General features: G+C 37.6%; 1 protein-coding gene across 1 annotated transcript in view; it reads right to left on the bottom strand.

The window, feature by feature from the left end:
* Nucleotides 1-1,115: 1,115 nt before the first annotated feature.
* Erbb4 (erb-b2 receptor tyrosine kinase 4) overlaps nucleotides 1,116-19,894 on the bottom strand; it is a 1,076,399-nt gene continuing 1,057,620 nt past the window's right edge. The window contains 3 exon segments of the mRNA XM_050154172.1: nucleotides 1,116-6,038; nucleotides 7,766-8,063; nucleotides 9,192-9,239. Of these exon segments, the coding sequence (XP_050010129.1) occupies nucleotides 5,593-6,038; nucleotides 7,766-8,063; nucleotides 9,192-9,239 (792 nt within the window). The 3' untranslated portion in view covers nucleotides 1,116-5,592.

Below are 19,894 nucleotides of genomic sequence, written 5' to 3'. Positions count from 1 at the left end.
ATCAATCGGCATGGAAAAACAATTTTTATATCCTGAATAATTTTTGTGCTGTCTTTTGTTTCAGAATTAATTTAAATACCATCTAGCGTGGTTGAATATTTTAGTGGAAAAATCAGGCATTTGAGGGCAAAGGCTAGGTCAGTATTTCACAGAAGAGTATGTGGGTCTTCATAGAACCACTATGGCTTAAGAAAGCGACAGCCTTGGGAGAGACACTTTGAACCAGTAATTGGAAATCAAAGGGAGAAAGGCATTGTGCAAGTAGGGGATGAGAAAGCAAAGGTGCCATTTTCCTCTAAGGCTCAGAGGAAAATATAATTTTCTGTTTCTGACAAGGTGCTCACTTGCTTGCAAATCTGACTTTCAAGAATTTTTCATCTGTGGAAGGCATGTGAATGTTCTCTAGGCCAGGAGTGAAGTGAGGCAGGGGTCTGCAAGAGAAACATTCTATATGGTGATCTACCCAGTCATTGGAACTTGATCAGCAAGAGTCTCAAATTCTTGCTATTTTACGATGTTATCATTTGATAAAAGGAACAAAGCAGCCCCCGATGTTAGAAGGTTTTATACATACAAATGCAAGGACACCTGATCCCATACAATGGCCACATCTTTGTGTTCATCACAGCAGAGAGAGCTCATTCAAAGTCATATCTGAGATTTGAAATATTGTGTTGATTCTATTCAGACATGTAAATGCTGGCCTCATCTTAGTGTCAACAAGAAGGAGGTCTCAACTGTCAATGAGCTTTTAAAATTATGCCTGATTCCCACTCACCTTCGCACGTCATTTGCTCTCCAGCAGATGGTTAGCAGTAGACATCCACATGCCTTGACATGCCTATACGATACAAGAATGTCCTCCAGCCCCAGAGAGGCAGGCAGGACTGAAATCTCTTTCTCTTTTTTCCTCTCTCTCTCTCTCTCTCTCTCTCTCTCTCTCTCTCTCTCTCTCTCTCTCTCTCTCTCTCCCTTTCTTTCTTCTTTGCAGTCACCCAGAACTGATATTGAAAGTTAGGTATGGTTTTCTCTCGACTCCCTTTCTATATTGAAGAAGCATAACAACTAAAAATAACTACTAATCCTTGACTCCTTCACTTATAATCTGNCCATATTAATTATGTAGGCAAGAAGGTAGGGTGGGAAAAGAACAGACATGTTGCAAATGTGCTGTGTTTGCTTTCTAAATGATAACTCATTTTGTTATTTGGTTTGCATCTGCAAAAGGTAATCCATACCTTTTTCATTTGCTTTACTCATTTGGAAGCTCTCTTAGCCTCACATGTGGTTTATTTTCCTGTTAAAGCACTTCAATTAGATGCCTACAAAGCAAGCCTTTCTGTATCCTCTTTATACTTAACACGCTTAAAGTGTGATGAAGGAATAGGAGAACAAGAGGAAAATGGACCATAGTGCTGTAAAGCAAGTTTTCACAATTGAAACCACACTATGTTTACTATCTGCTACACCCAACCAACAACCATTTCAAATGGCAAACTTAGTTTTATTTACTATGCAAAACCCACCCTATGCTTTCATAGCCTGAATTTTATTTTGTTATTTTATACTGTATGATTAATTTTCTAGTTTGATTTCTTCTTAATCCTAAAAGCATTTAACATTTGATGACCTAACTAATTCTACGTCTTATGGCATTGTCATGATCGTATCCAGTTATACACATGCTTCAGTGGTCATCTTTTTTTTTATTATTATTACCTTGTGAACTACATTTACTAGTTAAAAAATCAAGAATTACAGATGGATAAAGAATTCTCATTTTAAAACAAAGGTTAGACTATTCAAAAGAATCTTGTATTTACATTCTTCTGTGTCAGGCATAAAACTCGTGTTTTCTTTCTAGTTTTGACACTTCGGGAAGCACACTGATCATCTACCAACTTCATCTGTCGTCAAAGCCTCATGTCCTTCTCCTGTTCTTTTCCCACCATGGACAATATGCACCATTCTCATAGGTATAGCACGTGACAATGACTCTCTTGGAAGCTGTTCCCTGTTTCTTCTTTTACGTTAGAGTCAGTCAGTCATTCTTTCTGACTTACAAAACTGAGTCTCTTAGTAAGTCTTTGACCTTCAGTTTTGTGTTTTTAATAGTTTAAAATTTTCTGTGTTTTCACACTGTTTCAAGAATGTGTCTAGAGAGAACCACATTCTAAGACATGATACTAATGTAATTCAGAAAACCAGGAGTAGTTTGTTGTCTCAACCTTGCTTGGGTGGCAACATGCTAGGACTCTGGACCTCTCCTGACTTAGAGGACATCTTTTCTCCTCTGTTTAAGAATGACTTCTTTAAATGACTATTTTAACCAAAAAAAAAAAAATACCCTGCCTGAAAATTGGATTTCCCGAGATAAGCATGATCATTACACTTTGATGATTTACACAATATAGCAAGCTTAACTTTAACATTAATTTTACTCAGTGTTACAAATTGATTCTGCATATTTTAATTGGTGCTGATGATGACTAGCACCTGATGTTCCACAGCAATTTGTAGGCTTTAACCAGCAACATTTGATGCCAGTTTACTGGGTTAAACAAGTTATCTCCTGTGTAAACAAAAGCCTCCATGCTATCCCTGCATGTTGTCCCTTTAACCCACTCTTGAAAATTTTCCCCATAGATGGTCAAAACTAAAACAAATAAGAAAGACCAGAACAACTGAAATCAATCATATATTAGAAAGTCATAAAAAGGAATGATAAAATGGCATTTGCGGTCATTCTTAGTTTCACCTGCATCTATCCCCAGTGGGACTTGAATATCTTGTGCTTTTATGGAGGAAAGAGATAGCATTCACTCTGTTTCCATTGCTTTAACAGTTCAGAGACAATCTTGTTCCTTTTACAAATTAAAAGATTCTGTCTTCTTACTCTCACTAGAAGACAAACCAATATGATAAACGAAGATAAAAGATCATTATGGCAGTCCAAGAGTGCTGCCAGTAATGAATGGGTAGGCATTTATCTACTGACAGAGGCTTACTTTCAACTCTTCAAAGGTGATAGGGACCTATAGAAAGTCCCTTGTAGATGCTTCTGAATGGGGTTGGGGGAACTTTGGGCTCTGAAGCTGGGGCCCTTGTATTATGCTGTGTCTTTATCTTGAGTAAGTTCATGGTGAAGACTTCATAGGCAAGATCTCATAAACCTTTCTCTTGTCTCTACCTTCCACTTTCAGTTTGCTTCACTTCTCTTAGCTTAAGAAGAGGCCAAGACCAACATATTTAAGGGTTTTGGCCAAAGATCATCTCTTGCTGCTGGTTTCACAGTAAGACTCCAGCTATGTCAGTTTGCCAGTGATGCTATGTTTTTCTGGTCTAGTCTGTGTCTGGATGAGAACATAGAACTGATTGGTTTGTCATCTTCAGTAGTATAAAGGATCTTTAACTTATATCCCAATGAGTTTTCAGAACATTTACCAAAATCCTTTCTGTGAAGTAATTCACAAATAGTTAATGTGACCTGGTTCCTTGGACTCCTGGAGAAATAGAATGTCACTGCAAATAAATCTAAACAAAATTTGAAGTTAGAGATGATTTTTCATTTATCTTACTGCTTCCCCCTTTTAGTAGACTTTAAACTCATATCTATTGAATAAATCTAGATTTGGATGAATGGATTTACATTTCTGAAATAGGTGGGAACACAAGCATCCTTGAAAACTTCTCTCTCTTAAGCACTCACTGTCTTACCAAAAAGATTCATAATCTAACTGAACTTTTTTTAGGCTAGTGAGTCTAATTTTCTCTTAATAAAATAATAGTAGAAAGAAACATTTAAAAATCTAAATGTCTTGGAGAAGAATTTTGTAGAAAAGAGCAATGTATTAAACATTCTTATTCACTAGAGATTCATTTGTAATTTTTCCCATCATTCATCTTAATGTCACAGGTGTTATTTAAAATGAAACCTAAAAAAGAGATGGTTCTACAACCAGGACACCTTATGGTAGTATATGAAGAATCATTACATAACTTATTACATGAGTGATGTACTGGGTAATAAAATGATTCCATGAGAAGGGTTTTCATGTTTATTTACAACCTTTAACTTAATGGTGGAGCTGTTCATAGGCTTCAAATGTTTATGGTTTGTTTTTAATCATAGCAACTTGGGTGTGAAGAGTTAAGTTACCTTCTACTCAATATAAACAGAGTTTCATACTAGAAATTCCATGGAATTCAAGCCAGACCATAACTTGCATTCCTTCACACAGAGAGTACAAACTTAACATACTTCCTCACACAGCAAATGTCATGTAGTATGAAGATAATGTGCTGGCCCTGTCATCACAATCCCTGGGTACTGTTCCAAAGTCCTAGTTGGCTTGTTTGGCATTTCCAGTCTGTATTTATCTTAGATCCTTTTATTTTTTTTAAAAAAATGTACTTAAATTAGTTAATCTGCTGGTTGCTTCCATATTGCTTCATTCAAAATCCAAAGAGGAGTTCAGAAAAAGAGCAAATCAAGTTAGAGCGTAAGTGCAAACTATATTTCTGAGTACCTTCCATGTAGACGTACCCAATCCAGTGCTTCTTCCACTGCATGGATCCCCATGGTACCACCCCTGAAAGTATCAGTAGTTTTTGTGAACCACACAGAACTGTTTCTTAGCGTCCCTTCTATTCTTAAGATTGCCACTGCCCATCAAAGACAGTCATTTATGGCGAAGAATAAAATGCTAAAGAATGAAAAATTAGAGGGAAAAATAAATTTAGTAGGGTAAAACAGGAAACCTAGATTTGATGCTATTTTTACTAGTGTCTTGGCCTCTACATTATATAATTCGTGTGTGTGTGTGTGTGTGTGTGTGTTTTAACTCTGTCAAGAAGCTTTTATGTAAATATCTTTGCAACTAGAAACTACAGCCAAAAATAGGGGAGAAATTAATATAAAGGAACAGGCCAAAGCAAACCATAATGAGAACACCAGAGAGGCCTTCTAAACATAATTACTAGTTATAACTATAATGGAGATTTAAAAATTATGAAAGCTGGGTTGGACATTCTTACTTGCCAGGAAAGAAGCTATTGGAGAAAGAAATTGGCTCCTCAATCTCAGTTCCTATCAAGTGGCATCCAAATGTTTACCCCTTTGTTCTAATGGAAGCTTTCATATGAATTTGGAGATGCTGAATATGCACAAGTCTATGGTTGCAGATGAGAATTGAGACTGGGCTTTCAATCACCTGCATTGATAGAAGAAAGGGAAGGAAGAAAGAGGGAGAGAGAAAGAGTGCAAAGGGAACGAAGCTGGGACTCTTAGCAGGCAGTATAACCCCATGTATCCTAGTCTTTCTCTAGCTCTGACACTCTGCTGACCAATCCATATGAAGAAACGAAGAAACAGTGTGTGTCCTCCTCTCTTTCTCCTTCAGTCTTTCCTTCTAATATTCAAGTTAGGTAAGCATAGAACTATCATTGCGTCTCTATATCTTCCATTAGGAAGTGTCAAAACTACTGGCCTTGGGAGAAGGAAGACCACCAGAGAAAGAGGAGGAAGTTGGGGGGGGGGGCAGGTAGGGGGATGGAGTGGGCGTGTCTCTCCTCCGAAGACCCCAGCTGAGCTCACACCACAGTATTCCGGTGTCTGTAGGGCGGAGGGGGCAGCATAGTGCCTGGCTTCAGCGAGAACTCAGAGAGGTACTCAGGATTCTCTGCCACAATAGGGCGGATCCGTCCGTTCTGTTTATAAAAATATTTTGTGCTGTATTCCTGCAGGTAGTCTGGGTGCTGAAGCGTGCTCCGGGGTGGCAGGCTGTGGTTCCAGTAGTCGGGGTTGTCGAATGCTTTCTTGGCTTTCTCGGGCACAGACAGTACGCTGTTCTTCAGGTACTCTGCGTTCCCCAAGGCGTTGGCGAAAGTGTTGAGATATAGTGGCTCATTCACATACTCATCCTCAGCCTTGGGCGGACCGCTGGAAGCACTGTGATATTCTGGGTTATCTAAAGCTTGAAGGTCTCCATTTTTTCTTCGTGACACAAAAGGGTTTTCTTCCACAGGATTCAGATATTCTAAAAGAATACAAAAAAAAATTGCCATCTAATAGAGATCTACTTTCAGAAAGTCATTAATCCGGCTGAAGTTAAGAGCAACAGTTAGGATTTTAGAACAAGTAAGCTACAAATTTGTTTTCATAATTTCTCAAAACAAAACAAAGCCTTCCTGTAAGACTGGGACAAGCATGAGAAAAGTGAGTATGCTCAAACAAAGACAAAATAGTTATAAAAAGTTAGCAAAATAAGACAAGATCAGAATCCCAAAACTCTAGATTGTTTTTCTCTTCTAAATGCACCTACATATGGTGTCAGCTGTGTAAGTGGGACCAATAGGGTTCATTACTCTTTGTGGGGCTGGGGAAATGGTTCAATGGCATAGTACTTGCAGTTTTTACAAAAAGGCCGGAGTTTGTTTCCCAGGATCCATATTAGGCTCTCACAAGCACTGAGAACTCTCCCTCTTGGGATTTGATGCCCTCTTCTGACCTCCATGGGAGCCAAAAACACTTGTGAACATAGATACAGATAGACACACACATGTGCACAGACTCAAGCACACACATACATTTAAATCAAATTAAAATCTTGCCAAAAATACCCTTTGTACAAGTATCTTCACCTCTCTCTCTCTCTCTCTCTCTCTCTCTCTCTCTCTCTCTCTCTCTCTCTCTCTCTCTCTCTCTCTCTCATCACTCTCCCTTCCCTCAGTTATCTATCTTATATCTATATACCTATCTATCTAGGAAGATGTTATCATCTATCTATCATCTATCTATCATCCTAATCTATTCTGCATGATAGTCATCAAAATCTTTATTATATTATGCTGGATCATTTACATTACGTATCCAGGGATCAGTGACCTGTGTTTCATAGAAAGTGAACAGAGCCATATAAAGATGACATAATGGGATTTTACACGGTCTTAACATATGGCCTTCTGTTCATGCTGACAGACATCATGGTCACTATTTTCAATAACAATTACTCATTGTCTCTGTTTTGAGATACTGCTAGAATAAGAGGAAAGAGGTTTTTTTTTTTTGTTTCAAAACTGAAATATTACTTAATGGGGCTGTTTAACCTTTATGTGTTTAAGTTTTACAAAGCCATTAATTCACAAACTATCTTCAAGACAGTGGTGTTTGTAAGTACAACCAGAATCAAATTTTGTTTCTGAAGAAATGCTCACAAAATTATAGTTTCCTGTGATGAACTGAGTTACTTTTTGTGATACTGGGGTCAGTCTAAATCTAAGTTCTTATGTGTTACTGTTCTATAATGATTCAAAACTGTAACCCTAAGTTAGGATAGTGAAATTGCATGTTTGAAATAAGTTAACTGTTTTATTGTTGATGTCTGAAAATTTGCAACATCCACGGTAAACATGCAGTAGTCCCAAGGCCCTGTACCATCATGTTATGTCACTCAACTCTTCCAAAAAAGATGGATTTAGGTTGCTCTCAGGCTTCACTGTGCTCCTACATCACTTGAGGATTTTGTAAAAAATCCAATTTCGTGTTTAGGTGGAGCCTGAAATTCTGCCCATTTTAATAAGTACTCAGGTACAGAGATGCCACTGATTCAGAAAACTCCTCTGTAATAGTTGTAGCCTGGACATATTCTATTATAGTCCACAAATGTTACACCTTTTGGGCTGTCTGGACACTTGACATCTAGCCCCTGCTTGTCTGATGGAGGTGATCAATGAGCACAATCACTTCTGAACATTCAGCATGTACCTGGTTTGGGCTTGTCACGCATGGGAGTCATGTAGCCTTCTTCATCCAGTTCTCCTCGTGGGTTCCGTTCTGGGGCAAACACTGTGGGGTCAGCACTATACCTCTGTGTGCTGCTGTCCTCTTGGACATGGGGTGCCACTGGCTTGCGCAGGGTACCATTACAACAGGAATCATCAAACATCTCGGCTGTTGCTCCCTGAGCGACTGGAGCTTCTGGTATGGTGTTGGTTGTGGCTCTATAGGGCATGGCTATTCCTTGTTGTGTAGCAAAGCCCCCATCCTGGTACACAAACTGGTTCTGTTAAAATAGCAAAAACACATTGGGAGGATCAGTGGTTAGGAAAACTTGTAAAAGGATACTGAATAATATTAGCCAAATTGAGTACCAAGCACATTTTCTTTCAAGTTTAGTTATTAAAGATTTTTATTTTCCTAGGTGGTAATGAATTTGAGGTAAATACTAGAAACATTTAAAATTCTACTTTTTTTTCCTGTGTGCATACACACACACACACATTCATGTGTATGTATGTGTGAGTGTAGATATATATGAACGTGGTGGTTGTCAGAGGTCCATGATGGGTGTCTTCCTTTATATCCCTCTACCGTAATTCTTGAGACAGAGTCTTTCACTTAACCTGGAACTCATCAATTTGCCTATCCTGGTGGCCAAGAAGCCCTCAAGATATCATTTCTGCACCTTCCTAGTGTGGAACTCCAATGTCCAGGTCTTCATGTGCGTGTGGGATTCCAACTCGAATCATAATGCTTGCGCAGCAAGCGATTTTCAACTAAACCATCTTCTGAACACCTTCTTCATCCTGACTCTTTCTTAATAAGTAACAATCATGTGGAAATAATTTAAAATTTTAATTTTTAGATTTGCTAAGTAACTAGAGTGTGATCTAATAAAAAGAGTTTCTGCTGTTTTTCTACAGTTGCCTGTTTTTGTTATGAAACTCAAGGTATATTTTCAAGACAAATATTCTTAAGTGCAGAAGTACAGTGAAACATCACGAATGGCAATGTGCTAATGTTGTTAATATTACCTCCCTCCCTGTGGGTCCTCTGACTTTGAGTGTCCAGTACCTAGTGATGGACAGTCATTGAGACTCAGACTTTACAGCACATGACCTTTCGTCATGAGACTGAAGATAAAATCCTGACTCAGTAGCATAATCCATGAACTTAATAAATCCCTCCAATAAATATTGAAAGCTCCTGTTGATGTATGATGTCTCAGCTGCAGATTGTCACCCGAGATACAGACATCTACACAGGCAACTACAGGATCTATTGGCAATTCTTGACTGACTCACTGTTGGCAAAGGCAAAAATGAGGAAATTATAGGGAGACAAGAGAAGAAACATGGTTAAGAGAAGACCAAAAATCCTAAAAGATGAAGGCTGATCGTGAAATACTTACTCCCGACATGGGGGTGTAGGCAGGAGGAGGGCTGTGTCCAATTTCACTCTAATAGAAAAGAAAAATGGAATGATGGATATAATAAGAGGCAACATGGATGAAAATAAAAAAAAGAAAAGAGAAAGAAAAGATACGATTTTTATGAGCCATAGGGAAAGTGCACAACAGTGGTTTTCCTAGATTGTCAAATTTTGTCCATTCTCACCATAAGCTGGCAAATTTAAACACTAATTCTGTTCCAGACAAAGAAAATCACAGTGAAAAGGAAAAGTTTTTTTTTAATGATTTAAAAGAAAATAAGACTGGCAAAATAACTTTCATTTTTTTCAGATTAACCATAGAAGATGGGATGCGGTGGGGGGGGGGAACCAGAAATAATGAAACTGTGTTTTAAAATAAAGTAGTTTATTATTGGATATGTCAAAAAGACCAAAATAGCTTCACACTATTTAGAATCATTACAAAACAACAACAAAATAAAAAACAAAAAAAACAACAAAAAACCCAGCTTGTTCCCTTACAAGAAGAAAAGGGGGAGAGGGTTAGAAGGAGATAGACAGTAGATTTCAGTGTGTCTGAAATAGTTTTTATTAAGCTACATTTATTTTCACCACTGCAGCAAAGGCTACTCACTCTCTCCTTAAAAAAACAAAAAAAAAAACAAACAAACAAAAAAACACATACTCTTGTTTTTAAACCAAGCAGCCCTGTCAAAGGTATCTGTTAAAGATGCATTTTTAATGCTTATCTGTTTTCCAGTCATCACAAATACAGGCAGATGTGCTGTCCTTTATACAGACAGAAAATCAATTCTAGTTGTTTATAATATCTGAGACTGGAATATTTTATATAGTTCAGTGATTTGTAAAATTGTGGGGTAGCACAAACAAAATGTGAGAACGGCCTGAATTAGTGTTACAACATTTCAGATCCCAGACTTATCATAAGCCGTGGTTAATTAGCAAGTATTTAGCACATATTAAATAAATCTTAACAATAAAATGACTGGTCACTGCTAGATGTTAGAAAGACTATGGTACACTGGAAGAGATGTGGACACTGACTGACCTTTTGGGATTTATGCTGAACTATCAATATTGCCTGAGATTACGGAAGTAGAAACAAAACAAGGCACAAAAGAATGATGCTGTTGGAGTGAGTTCTTTCCATGTCTGCAGTTACATATCAGAAGGCAACGGATTCTAAAACACTAGGAGTTACCTGTGTTCCTTTGAGCTCTTACTTAACAAAAATGTCTGTACTGTATAAAGCTCAATTTGAATCACAGCTATAGCTAGTGTTAATCGTACATTTGGTATGTTTTTTTTAGAACTTGAAAGATGAATAATCAAAGGACTAACTCACAAGCCATTCTCAATGAGGAAACAGGTCATTATCTGTCTTCATTATCTGGGATAGAATGCCTTTGGCTGTAAAGGTGGTATACCGCAAAAAGCTTGTTCTGATATAGGAAGCGCGAGGCTCTGTCTGATAGAATGCATCCCCTGTCCCTGTTTTGACAGGTCTCTCCATCAGCAACCTGCCAGCCCCCTCTCTACACACCACCAAGCAGCATCACAGTCCTGGAGTGTCTTCACACTGTTTTTCTTCTTCCCGTTTTCAGCATTAAAATGAAAACAAGTTCTACACAAAACCCTTAGTGTTCATTGTTTTTAGGGCTACTGGCTGCTTTTTATGTTTCTGTTTCCATTTTTCTTTCGGTTTGCTTTTTTCTCTGGTTTCTATGATAAAAAGCACACCATTCATTTCCCCATGGAAGGGCAATACAGCTCCAAGGGAACATCTGTGAGGCCAATTAGCTGGGCTGGAAATGTGATATAATTGTTGCTTAAATATATTTAAATTACATGTTAAGCACTATGTCATAATTTATGGGCTTTGAAAATAACTTCTTGTACTTCAGAGCCAAGCCAGATTTTACTTGTTTTTTGTGCTTTTGGTTTGCAAGAAGCACTTTACTTTCCCTTCTTTCTTAATTCCTTCCACTCTAGAAGCTGAACTTTTAATATTGGAAAGAATAACAGCTGCAAGTAAGTTGGACGAGCAAAAATTAAGATCCTCACCACAGCTGGCATGAGCTGGAGTGACCTTACAGTCCTGAGCAGAACAAAGCACAGCTTTCAGTTAAAGGCTTTGTTTTCACATTCTGCCACTCTCTACTGTCCATCAAATTCTGGCTTTGTGGATCTTTGGGAAGCAGCTCCAGGTGCACTCATTCAACTAGCTGGTGAGAGGATTTACTACCAGCAGGACAGGGATAGAAAGAAGTGGGTTAGGAACTGGTCAATCATGAGGAGTGTGCTCGTGGTGGGACGATTAGTAAAGGTGATTGATAGAGGATGTTTGATGTTGTAGCCCTGTCACTGAGACACTGAAAGATTGACTTGAACCCAAATGTCATAGGTTATAGAGAAGGCAAGTATCAGCAAATGTAAAAATTTGTAGTGTGTTGAAATAGGAGCGGCAGGGCTGCGTCCCTGGCACCCGGCCGCCCGCATGGCTAGGTTATGCCCCGAAATAATTACACGGAAACTGTATTCTTTCAAACACTGCCTGGCCCGGCTAGTTCCAGCTTCTTATTGGCTAGCTCTTACATATTGTTCTAACCCATTTCTAATATTCTGTGTAGCCCACGAGCTGGCTTACAGGGAGGATCTTAACCTGCGTCTGTCTGGACCGGGAGAATCATGGCAACTCCTCACTAAGCTTCCTTTTCCCAGCATTCTCTTCTGTCTACTCCGCCTACCTAATTTTCTGTCCTATGAGGGCCGAGGCAGTTTCTTTATTATTAAGAAATCACTCCCACATCAGTAGTGTTAAATACACTTTTCAACACCTTTAAAAATCAACCTTACTGTTGAACAATACATATTCTAACTTTTGTATGATTACATGCATAGTATTGATGTTTATAATATTTAATATTGATCCTCAGAAATTTTAAGCAGATAATCAGTTAAAGTGTGAATTGTGGTTTTAAAAAATTATCATGCCAATGTATTGTATTAGAAAACAAAAATATCACATCTTTAAATACTCAGCAAGTACCTAAATTAAACATGTTCTTAATGAGATTTGGGTCTAAATAATTTTAGCTTTTGATAACAAGTATAACAAACTATAGCAATTTCAAGTGCCAAGAGTATAAATCCCACCATCAGAAATAGAATGTGTCTGTAAGACATTGCTAATTCATCAATGCTAACTAATTACCTAGATACTTCCACGTAGTAACTGTAATGGATAACTGTAATGGATTTTCAACCTCTTATCCTCCCAGGCATGTGTGCTTAACAGTCTGATGGGCATTTCCATTTGGTCACAGGTCAGACATCAACTCAGAGAAAGTGTTTTTGCATTGTGTGCAGTTCTTGGTATGCAACTGTAATGTCCCTTTTTCCTCACAAGTTAATATACCAGTACTTGAAACCTTCTCATTTCAGAGGGTGAACAGAAAAAAAAGGACAAATGTGCCCTAGGGGGGGGTTCTATTTCAACTGATGATGTTAATCAATTTATCTATGATTATATATATATATATATGTTTATACTATTACCTATATATATATTCATTAGTGATCATTCATTTATTTATTACCCATATAACACCATAAACTTACTATCATTTTATCTATTATCGGTATATCACCTATTTATCATCTATCTCTTGTCTAGGATATAAATAAATATCATGTGTCTATAACGATTTAAACCCCCATCTAATATCTTTCATTAAAGTATGTATTTGTTTGTTTACTAATATACTCCCTTGTCTGCCTCATTTGAGTGAGTAGCACTTTATTCAAACACCTTTGTTCCACTCAACACATAACAGAAAGTTAGCAAGAATCCTGTGACTCAGTTATGGGACCATTGACTTGTGCTCTCGTTCAGTAATCTTAGCATTTTTAATCTTTCATATGTGTCTCATCTGTACAATTAGTGAGAAGAATTTTAACAGTAGGGAACTGTGAATGATATTAATAAGTTTGAATGATGTAAACACACAATGTAGACTATATATTTTTCAGGCTTCACTCAAAGTTCTTTTTTGATGTGAACATTTCGCATACAAACACATTTACCTACCGTTCCCAATGTCATTCTTGAAGCAGGAGAACACAAGTTCTCTCCACGCAAGCACTTCTGTTTATTTACTTTTCCTAGTACAGGCCTTGGTAAGTTCCTCTTGCTGGCTAACTCTCGGTAAATAAGCCATTGTATCTCACATAGAAATTATTACAGTGCTTCCAAATATTATTCGATTAAAAGTAATTTAACCCTAAAATCTTCATCACTAGATGAATCAGTCTGCTGAAGCTGAAAATCTCCCACAACTCCCTTTTTGATTTACGTCATCGCTTCAATCAGTATTGCATGATGTAATACAAAAAATTATTAATGCAGTCAAAAATGAAAAGGCATGAAGAAACAGTTTTATGCTGGTGTTTTATGCTAAAATTCATTAGCCTTGGACAAGGTAAAGAATAAGACACTAGCCACCTCTCTTAAAATTAGCTAACATTTGGAATTTATCTCTTCATCCTAGTGTCACTCCTAATTCTCATTTGGTGTCGTATTTTGCAAGTGGACTGTGTCAACTATGGGTTTGTGTGCAGGCTCAATTTTTAGTGTGGTGGGTAATACTGAGGTACTAGAGACTAAGAGGTAGAGGCCTGTGGGAGTCCTTCTTTGTTCTTCTGAGATCTGTAAATCACTTCAGTCAAGAAGGTTATCATGAAAAGTGCAAGCTGGAATCTCCCCTCACTGTCTTCCTGGTCTGATCTCATAGTGTCTCCCTGCTTCACCCACTGCACCACCAGGATGGTATCTACCAGGATGTGATACAGCGTTTAGTGCTAAAGCAGCACTTGAGCCATAATATTTAGACCTATCTTTTAAAATTGTCAGTTAATTAGCCCAGTGTGAGTTACCTGGCCTCAGATATTTTGTGATAGTGATGAAAATGAATATAATTATTTCTAATAATCATTTTCCTAGCTTTTTCTCTTCCTTCCTCCTTCCGTCCTCTCTCCCTCTGTCTGCTCATTCCTCCCTTATTTCTTTCCTTCTTCTTTCCCTTCCTTCCTTCTTTCTTTCCTTCCTCCCACCTTTCCTTGCTTCCTCCTTTTCTTCCTTCTTCCCTCCCTCCTTCCTTTTTTTTCCTTCCTTCCCTTTTCTTACTGTTTTCTAGATAAAGGTTGCAATAATAAACTGTCCTCCTAGTAGCTGGTAGCTTATGTGAACAGAACATTTCCAGCAGGTCTAAGCCAACCTAAAGCCCCTGTGAGATGAAAAGAAGGCATCACTTTCCCTCATTTTCTCATACAAACTTTAGAGCAGATAACTTGGTCAAACTATCTTTGTTTCTGAGCAGAAACTAAAATGAGATACTGAACATTAGAACTGCAAGACTGGGTATTTTCAAAATTGGATTTTGTTTGTTTGTTTTGTTGTGACTGTTCTCTGCTCTGCCTCCCTTTTGGAACAAGTATGTTTATTCTGTGCTTGGACATTGGAAGCAGATAACTTGTTTTTATTCCTAGGAGCTCAAGGTTAAAGGATTTTGAACATATTGAAATTGCTAAAGTCTCATTGGATTATTAAAATTTGGATTATATTCTATGTTATAAAATAAATATGAGACCTTGGGGACAAGTGATAGATGGTTATGGTTTTGAAGAGATAATCTGTGTGTCAAGTTGACAAAGGATGGAGTCCTGGTGTTTAGCTTTGATTGTCAACCTCAGACAGTCTATAATCATTTAGAATAGAGCTTTTCTATAGCTGTTCAAAAGATCCTAAGACTGAAACTGCTTCTATCATTTTATACCAGCAGTGAGAAGGAATCTGATGAAAAATTCTTCACACATGAGCAGTGCATTAGGCAACTTTCGAAAACAAAGATTACACAGCCTCCAGACAGATGGCTGCACAAAGTCCTCCTAGATCTGGAATCCCATTTTTGAAGGCTTTTCACTCACCATAGAGCATTGAATCATTTCCTTAGCCTCTTGGACCCTCAGTTTAACTGACTCTGAGAAGAAGGTAGGGCTTTGTGATAAGTGATGTGAAAACTCTCTTTCAGCCTTCAAATGACTGGAATATAAAATGAATATTCTCTCTTACACTTGGGGATTAATAGTTAAACGTTACAAGGGCGACTAGCACAAGTGCAAAGTCTCTTGTAAAATTGTCTCATACGTATTTCCCATGCATGTGTACCACATGTTTGGGTCATTAAAGTATCTACCCAAAACACTTATCCTCCATGTGGCACGTCCCTAACTGGCTCTAGGGAAAGAATGCTACATTTGGATGGTGATTAATAAAAACATAATTTTGAAAGAAATTATTAGTTTAAATATTTTATTTAATAGATTAAGATTTGATTTATTTTTTTTAATTAATCTTATTTATTTATTGTGGCAGAAAGAATGTACACATGAAGGCAAGAGAACAACTGCAGGGATTTAGTGTCTTATTCCACTTTGTGGGTCCTGGAGCTCAAACTCAGGTTAGGCTTAGCAGCAAACACCTTCACCTTCTCAGCCACCTTGTGATGCTTTATGATAATAATTTCCAATGTCATACAACCTGTTAGTGACATTTCTAAAATAAGGGTCCCTGATTCTCACTTACTATACATTATTTTATAACTTATTATTTCAAACAAGCATTTAATGAATAATTTAGAAAACTATTTTAGTTATGTATTTTTTAAGAGGTTTCTGAAAGGATACCTAATTTTCTTTTTGAAATAAGTGAAACTACTTGCCTTGCATTGTGTACAAAATGATATTACTTTCATTGTAACTTGAAATATATTGGAGTATTTCAATATTTTAATAGAAAGTAAAATTTTTAGATAAACATCCACCTTTCTTTTTTAATATGCTGTGGCTTTATAAGACAATAGTAACAATCTTATAACAGCAAATACTATGTACAAAAGCTGTCTATAAATATGCTAATTAAAAGTATTTATTAAAGCTGGGTGATGGTGGTGCACTCCTTTATTCCCAGCACTCGGAAGGCCGAGGCAGGTTGGTCTCTGAGTTTGATGCCAGCTAGATCTACAGAGTAAGTTCTAGGACAGCCATGGCTACACACACAGAGAAACCCTGTCTCGAACAACAAAAACAGACAAACAAAAAGTATTTATTAGCATGATGGATTACTTACAAAGGGCCTTGCCTTCCACTAAGAGAGGGTATGCTATTTGAACATCATAGCTATATAAGTTAGTTATTGATATCAGTACATATATACATGCTTATGGTCAGTTTACGTCAGTAATGCTTTAATTCATGTGATACATATAAACACACTATGTAATGTCTACAATTATCAAAACAGTTTAAAAATAAATAATCTGTAGGGCAACTGTGAAGTAAGAATGAAAAATTTCTACAAACAATTTGAATTTGAATATCATTATTTTAAAACTTAGCTTGTCACGACATGGGCTGGATATAAGAAATGTTTTTCTAGTATTATTGGTAAAGGTTTATTTAAAATAATTGCTCCTAGTGTGTTCCTGCACACGGTTTATGTTGCAAAGGACAGCAATGATACTGACAACTTACATAGAAACGAAGGCTGACTGAACTCATTCAACCACATTCACTTTCTCTTATAGGCTGTTAGCTTAGTTCTTTTTCTTTATTGTCACATGTATTATCAGCAAATCTTATTCATCAAGCCACATATGAGCCCCACTTAAATATTTACTTATGGTTTTTAAAGCTATCTTATTTGCTTGCAAGTAACAGGGACTGTGAAATGTTCAGCCTTCTCTTTCTCTACAGTTGAAACTTGGAAAGTGTTATCTATGTAGTCAAAGCAACAGTTGCAGTATTCACATAAATCTATGTTGAAGAATGTAAAAATATATGGAAGACATGGGTTATCTAATGAGCAGACTAGGTCAAGCAATACAGGTATTAGGACTGCAATTTTATAAAGCTTATTTTGGCTGTAGATTGTATTCAGTGTTCTAAATAACAGGCACTAGAACTGCAAATTTTATAAAGCTTGTTTTGGCTGTAGATTTTATCCAGTGTTCTAAATAACAGGTGTCGGCAGCACACAGACATTTTCTTTTTAAAAAAACAAATGTAAGTTTTTATAAAATAGTTTTTAAAGCTTAAAAGTGGATTTTCCCTTTTCTGTTTAACTTTATTTTCTCACACATTACATTCCAGCTGCAGTTTCCCCTTCCTTCACTGCTCCCGGTTTCCCACCACTACCTTCCCTCTCCCCCAGATCCAGTCCTCCACCATTTCCCTCCAGCAAAGCGCCAACTTTGGGTTTCTGCCTAGTCTTATTGTAACTTGTTATGCTGTGCTTGGTTGATATCCCTGGGAGGCATTTTCCCTCGACCTACACAATGCCTTTCTTTCTGTGTTCACATCAATTCAATGTGGAGCAGATTGGAAATACCTTCAGTTGTTCTGGCTTCTGCAAACTGTTTACCAGATAAAAAGTGAATTTGTAACAATGGTTCATTCTCCCAACTACTGCTCTTTAAGCTACCAGGTGGCACAGCTGTTGCTGTGAGGAAAGTGGTTCCTCTCAGTCCACCTGGAATTAGGACAGCTGGTTCCTGCAGAACTGATCTGAATAACGTACAGCGGGTCCTCCTGCCGAGCTCCTGACAGAGCAAACAGCACATGACTGTCCCACCAGCCCAGAGCAAACACCACTTACATTTCACAGAAACAGCCTGGTATTTACAACTGATCTGAGCAAAATGAATATCAGATTGAAGGTAGCACCCCAAGAGGAAAATGCTCTCTCCAAGACCTACTTGTTCACTGAAGTCCAAACAGCTCTTACCTTTCTTTTTTTCTTTTTTCTTTTCTTTTTTTTTTTTAACTTTTGAAGTCTGACTTTGGTGCATGTGAAAAGTGAGAGGGAAAAATATTTAAAACGTTCCTGAATCTATTCATATAGCACTCTGGAATTTCCTGGAATTCAGGGTGGGGGAAAAGACTAATAGCTCCTAGTTTTCTATTTATACTAGTTGCTGCCAAAGTCAACCAAATTAAGTCAGGACCAGGGCTATAATAATGTCCTTTCATGTTCAAAATCAGTTAAGATTGTGCTTCAAAAAGAAAAAGAAATAAACCCAGACTAAAATCGACCTAAAATATAGTAGGCAGTATAATTTAAATCTGACATGGATGCCAAGATGACCCATTCACACTGTTTTCTGCCAGGGTCATAGAGATAGTGAGTGATTTTCCGCTAGATCACATGGCTTCTCATTAGTAAGCAAATCTCAACTATCCTGATTAGAAAAACAGCTTTTATGACTTAATTTGAGGGACCAGACAATCTACTTGGGTTTTTTTTAGATCATGTCTGAGTCAGGAGTGGCCTAGCTGGGACTCCAAAGATGATGAAGTGGGGTTTCTAGGTTTCCTCACTAAGGTTGATTTCTCAATTCCAGGCTTGTGAAATCATTATTATTCTCTAAAGATTTCTAAGCTCATGAGCTTCTGTTCTGCTTCTGTAGGAGATAGGGCTGCATTGTCCTCTCATTCCAGTTACTCCATTATGGACCTCTCATAGTAGCAAACATCTCTTTTGCATTGCCCATTGTCTCGGTATCTATGTAAAAAAGAATCTATTTGCTCTTTCAGTGAATAAACGAGAGTTTCACAAATTCGTGTTCTTAGTTCATAGCAGACCTACTTTCAGGTAACACTAGAATATGGATTGCTAATTTTCACCTAGTAAACTGCTACTATCTTGTATCTCCACTGAAAGGTTCCATGGCATTTCCAAAATTATGATTCCCAGCAGAAATAAACACACACTTCCTTCACAAATCAAATCTCATTTGTTTCCTTTTTTAGTGATTGACATTAACAATAACTCATCCCTTTGTGCAAACAAATATCTCAATATTTTCGTAGATTTCCTCTCTGCTTTATACCTCAGATCTGAGCACCTAACATCTACTCTTTAAAATGGCTTCTAATCACCAAATCCAAACACTTCCTTCATCCTTCTGTCTGTGGTTAAAAATCACAAAATTTACCATATTATTCATTACTTTTTGGGTAAAGGAAATGTATTATTTCTTCTCGTAGGGAAACTGAGTGAACCAGAATTCACTGAAGACGTGTGGCATTGTGAGCATCTTAACTATGACGACTCGAGTGCTCTAGATTCTTGCCTATCTCCAGTTGAGGCACTCCCTTCACATCTGTTACTTACTCTGTTGACAAAGATTAAATGAAGTTCCACTGCTTTGGCATTGAAGACTATTGGTAATTACAATCCTTGCCAATTCCCCCAGTCTCACCTCCCCAACACTCCTCAAACAAGCCTCTATCGAAATAAATTAGCTTATCAGCATGTATGTCATAGGTACTCAGAGTCTGAACCAGAGAATTTGCTTGGGAGTGACATAGGCCCTTTGCGTATATGTTACAGTTGTATACCTTGGTCTTCTGTGGGACTCCTAACAGTGAGAGCAGGGGCTTTTTCTGAATCTGTTACTTGTTTCTGGGCCCCTTTCCTTCTACTGGGTTACCTAGTCCAGCCATAATAGGAGAGGAGGTGCCTAGTCTTCCTGCATCTTGATATGTCATGATGGGCTGATATCCATGGGAGGCCTGCTCTTTTCTGAAGAGAAAGGAAGAGGAGTGGATGAAGGAGAGGTTGAG

This window comes from Alexandromys fortis, unplaced genomic scaffold, assembly GCF_014885135.2.
Source record: "Alexandromys fortis isolate MF-2015 unplaced genomic scaffold, M_Fortis_MF-2015_v1.1 scaffold_40, whole genome shotgun sequence".
NCBI lineage: Eukaryota > Metazoa > Chordata > Mammalia > Rodentia > Cricetidae > Alexandromys > Alexandromys fortis.
The sequence above is the reverse complement of the archived record's forward strand: the minus strand, read 5'-3'. Positions and strand labels throughout refer to the sequence as shown.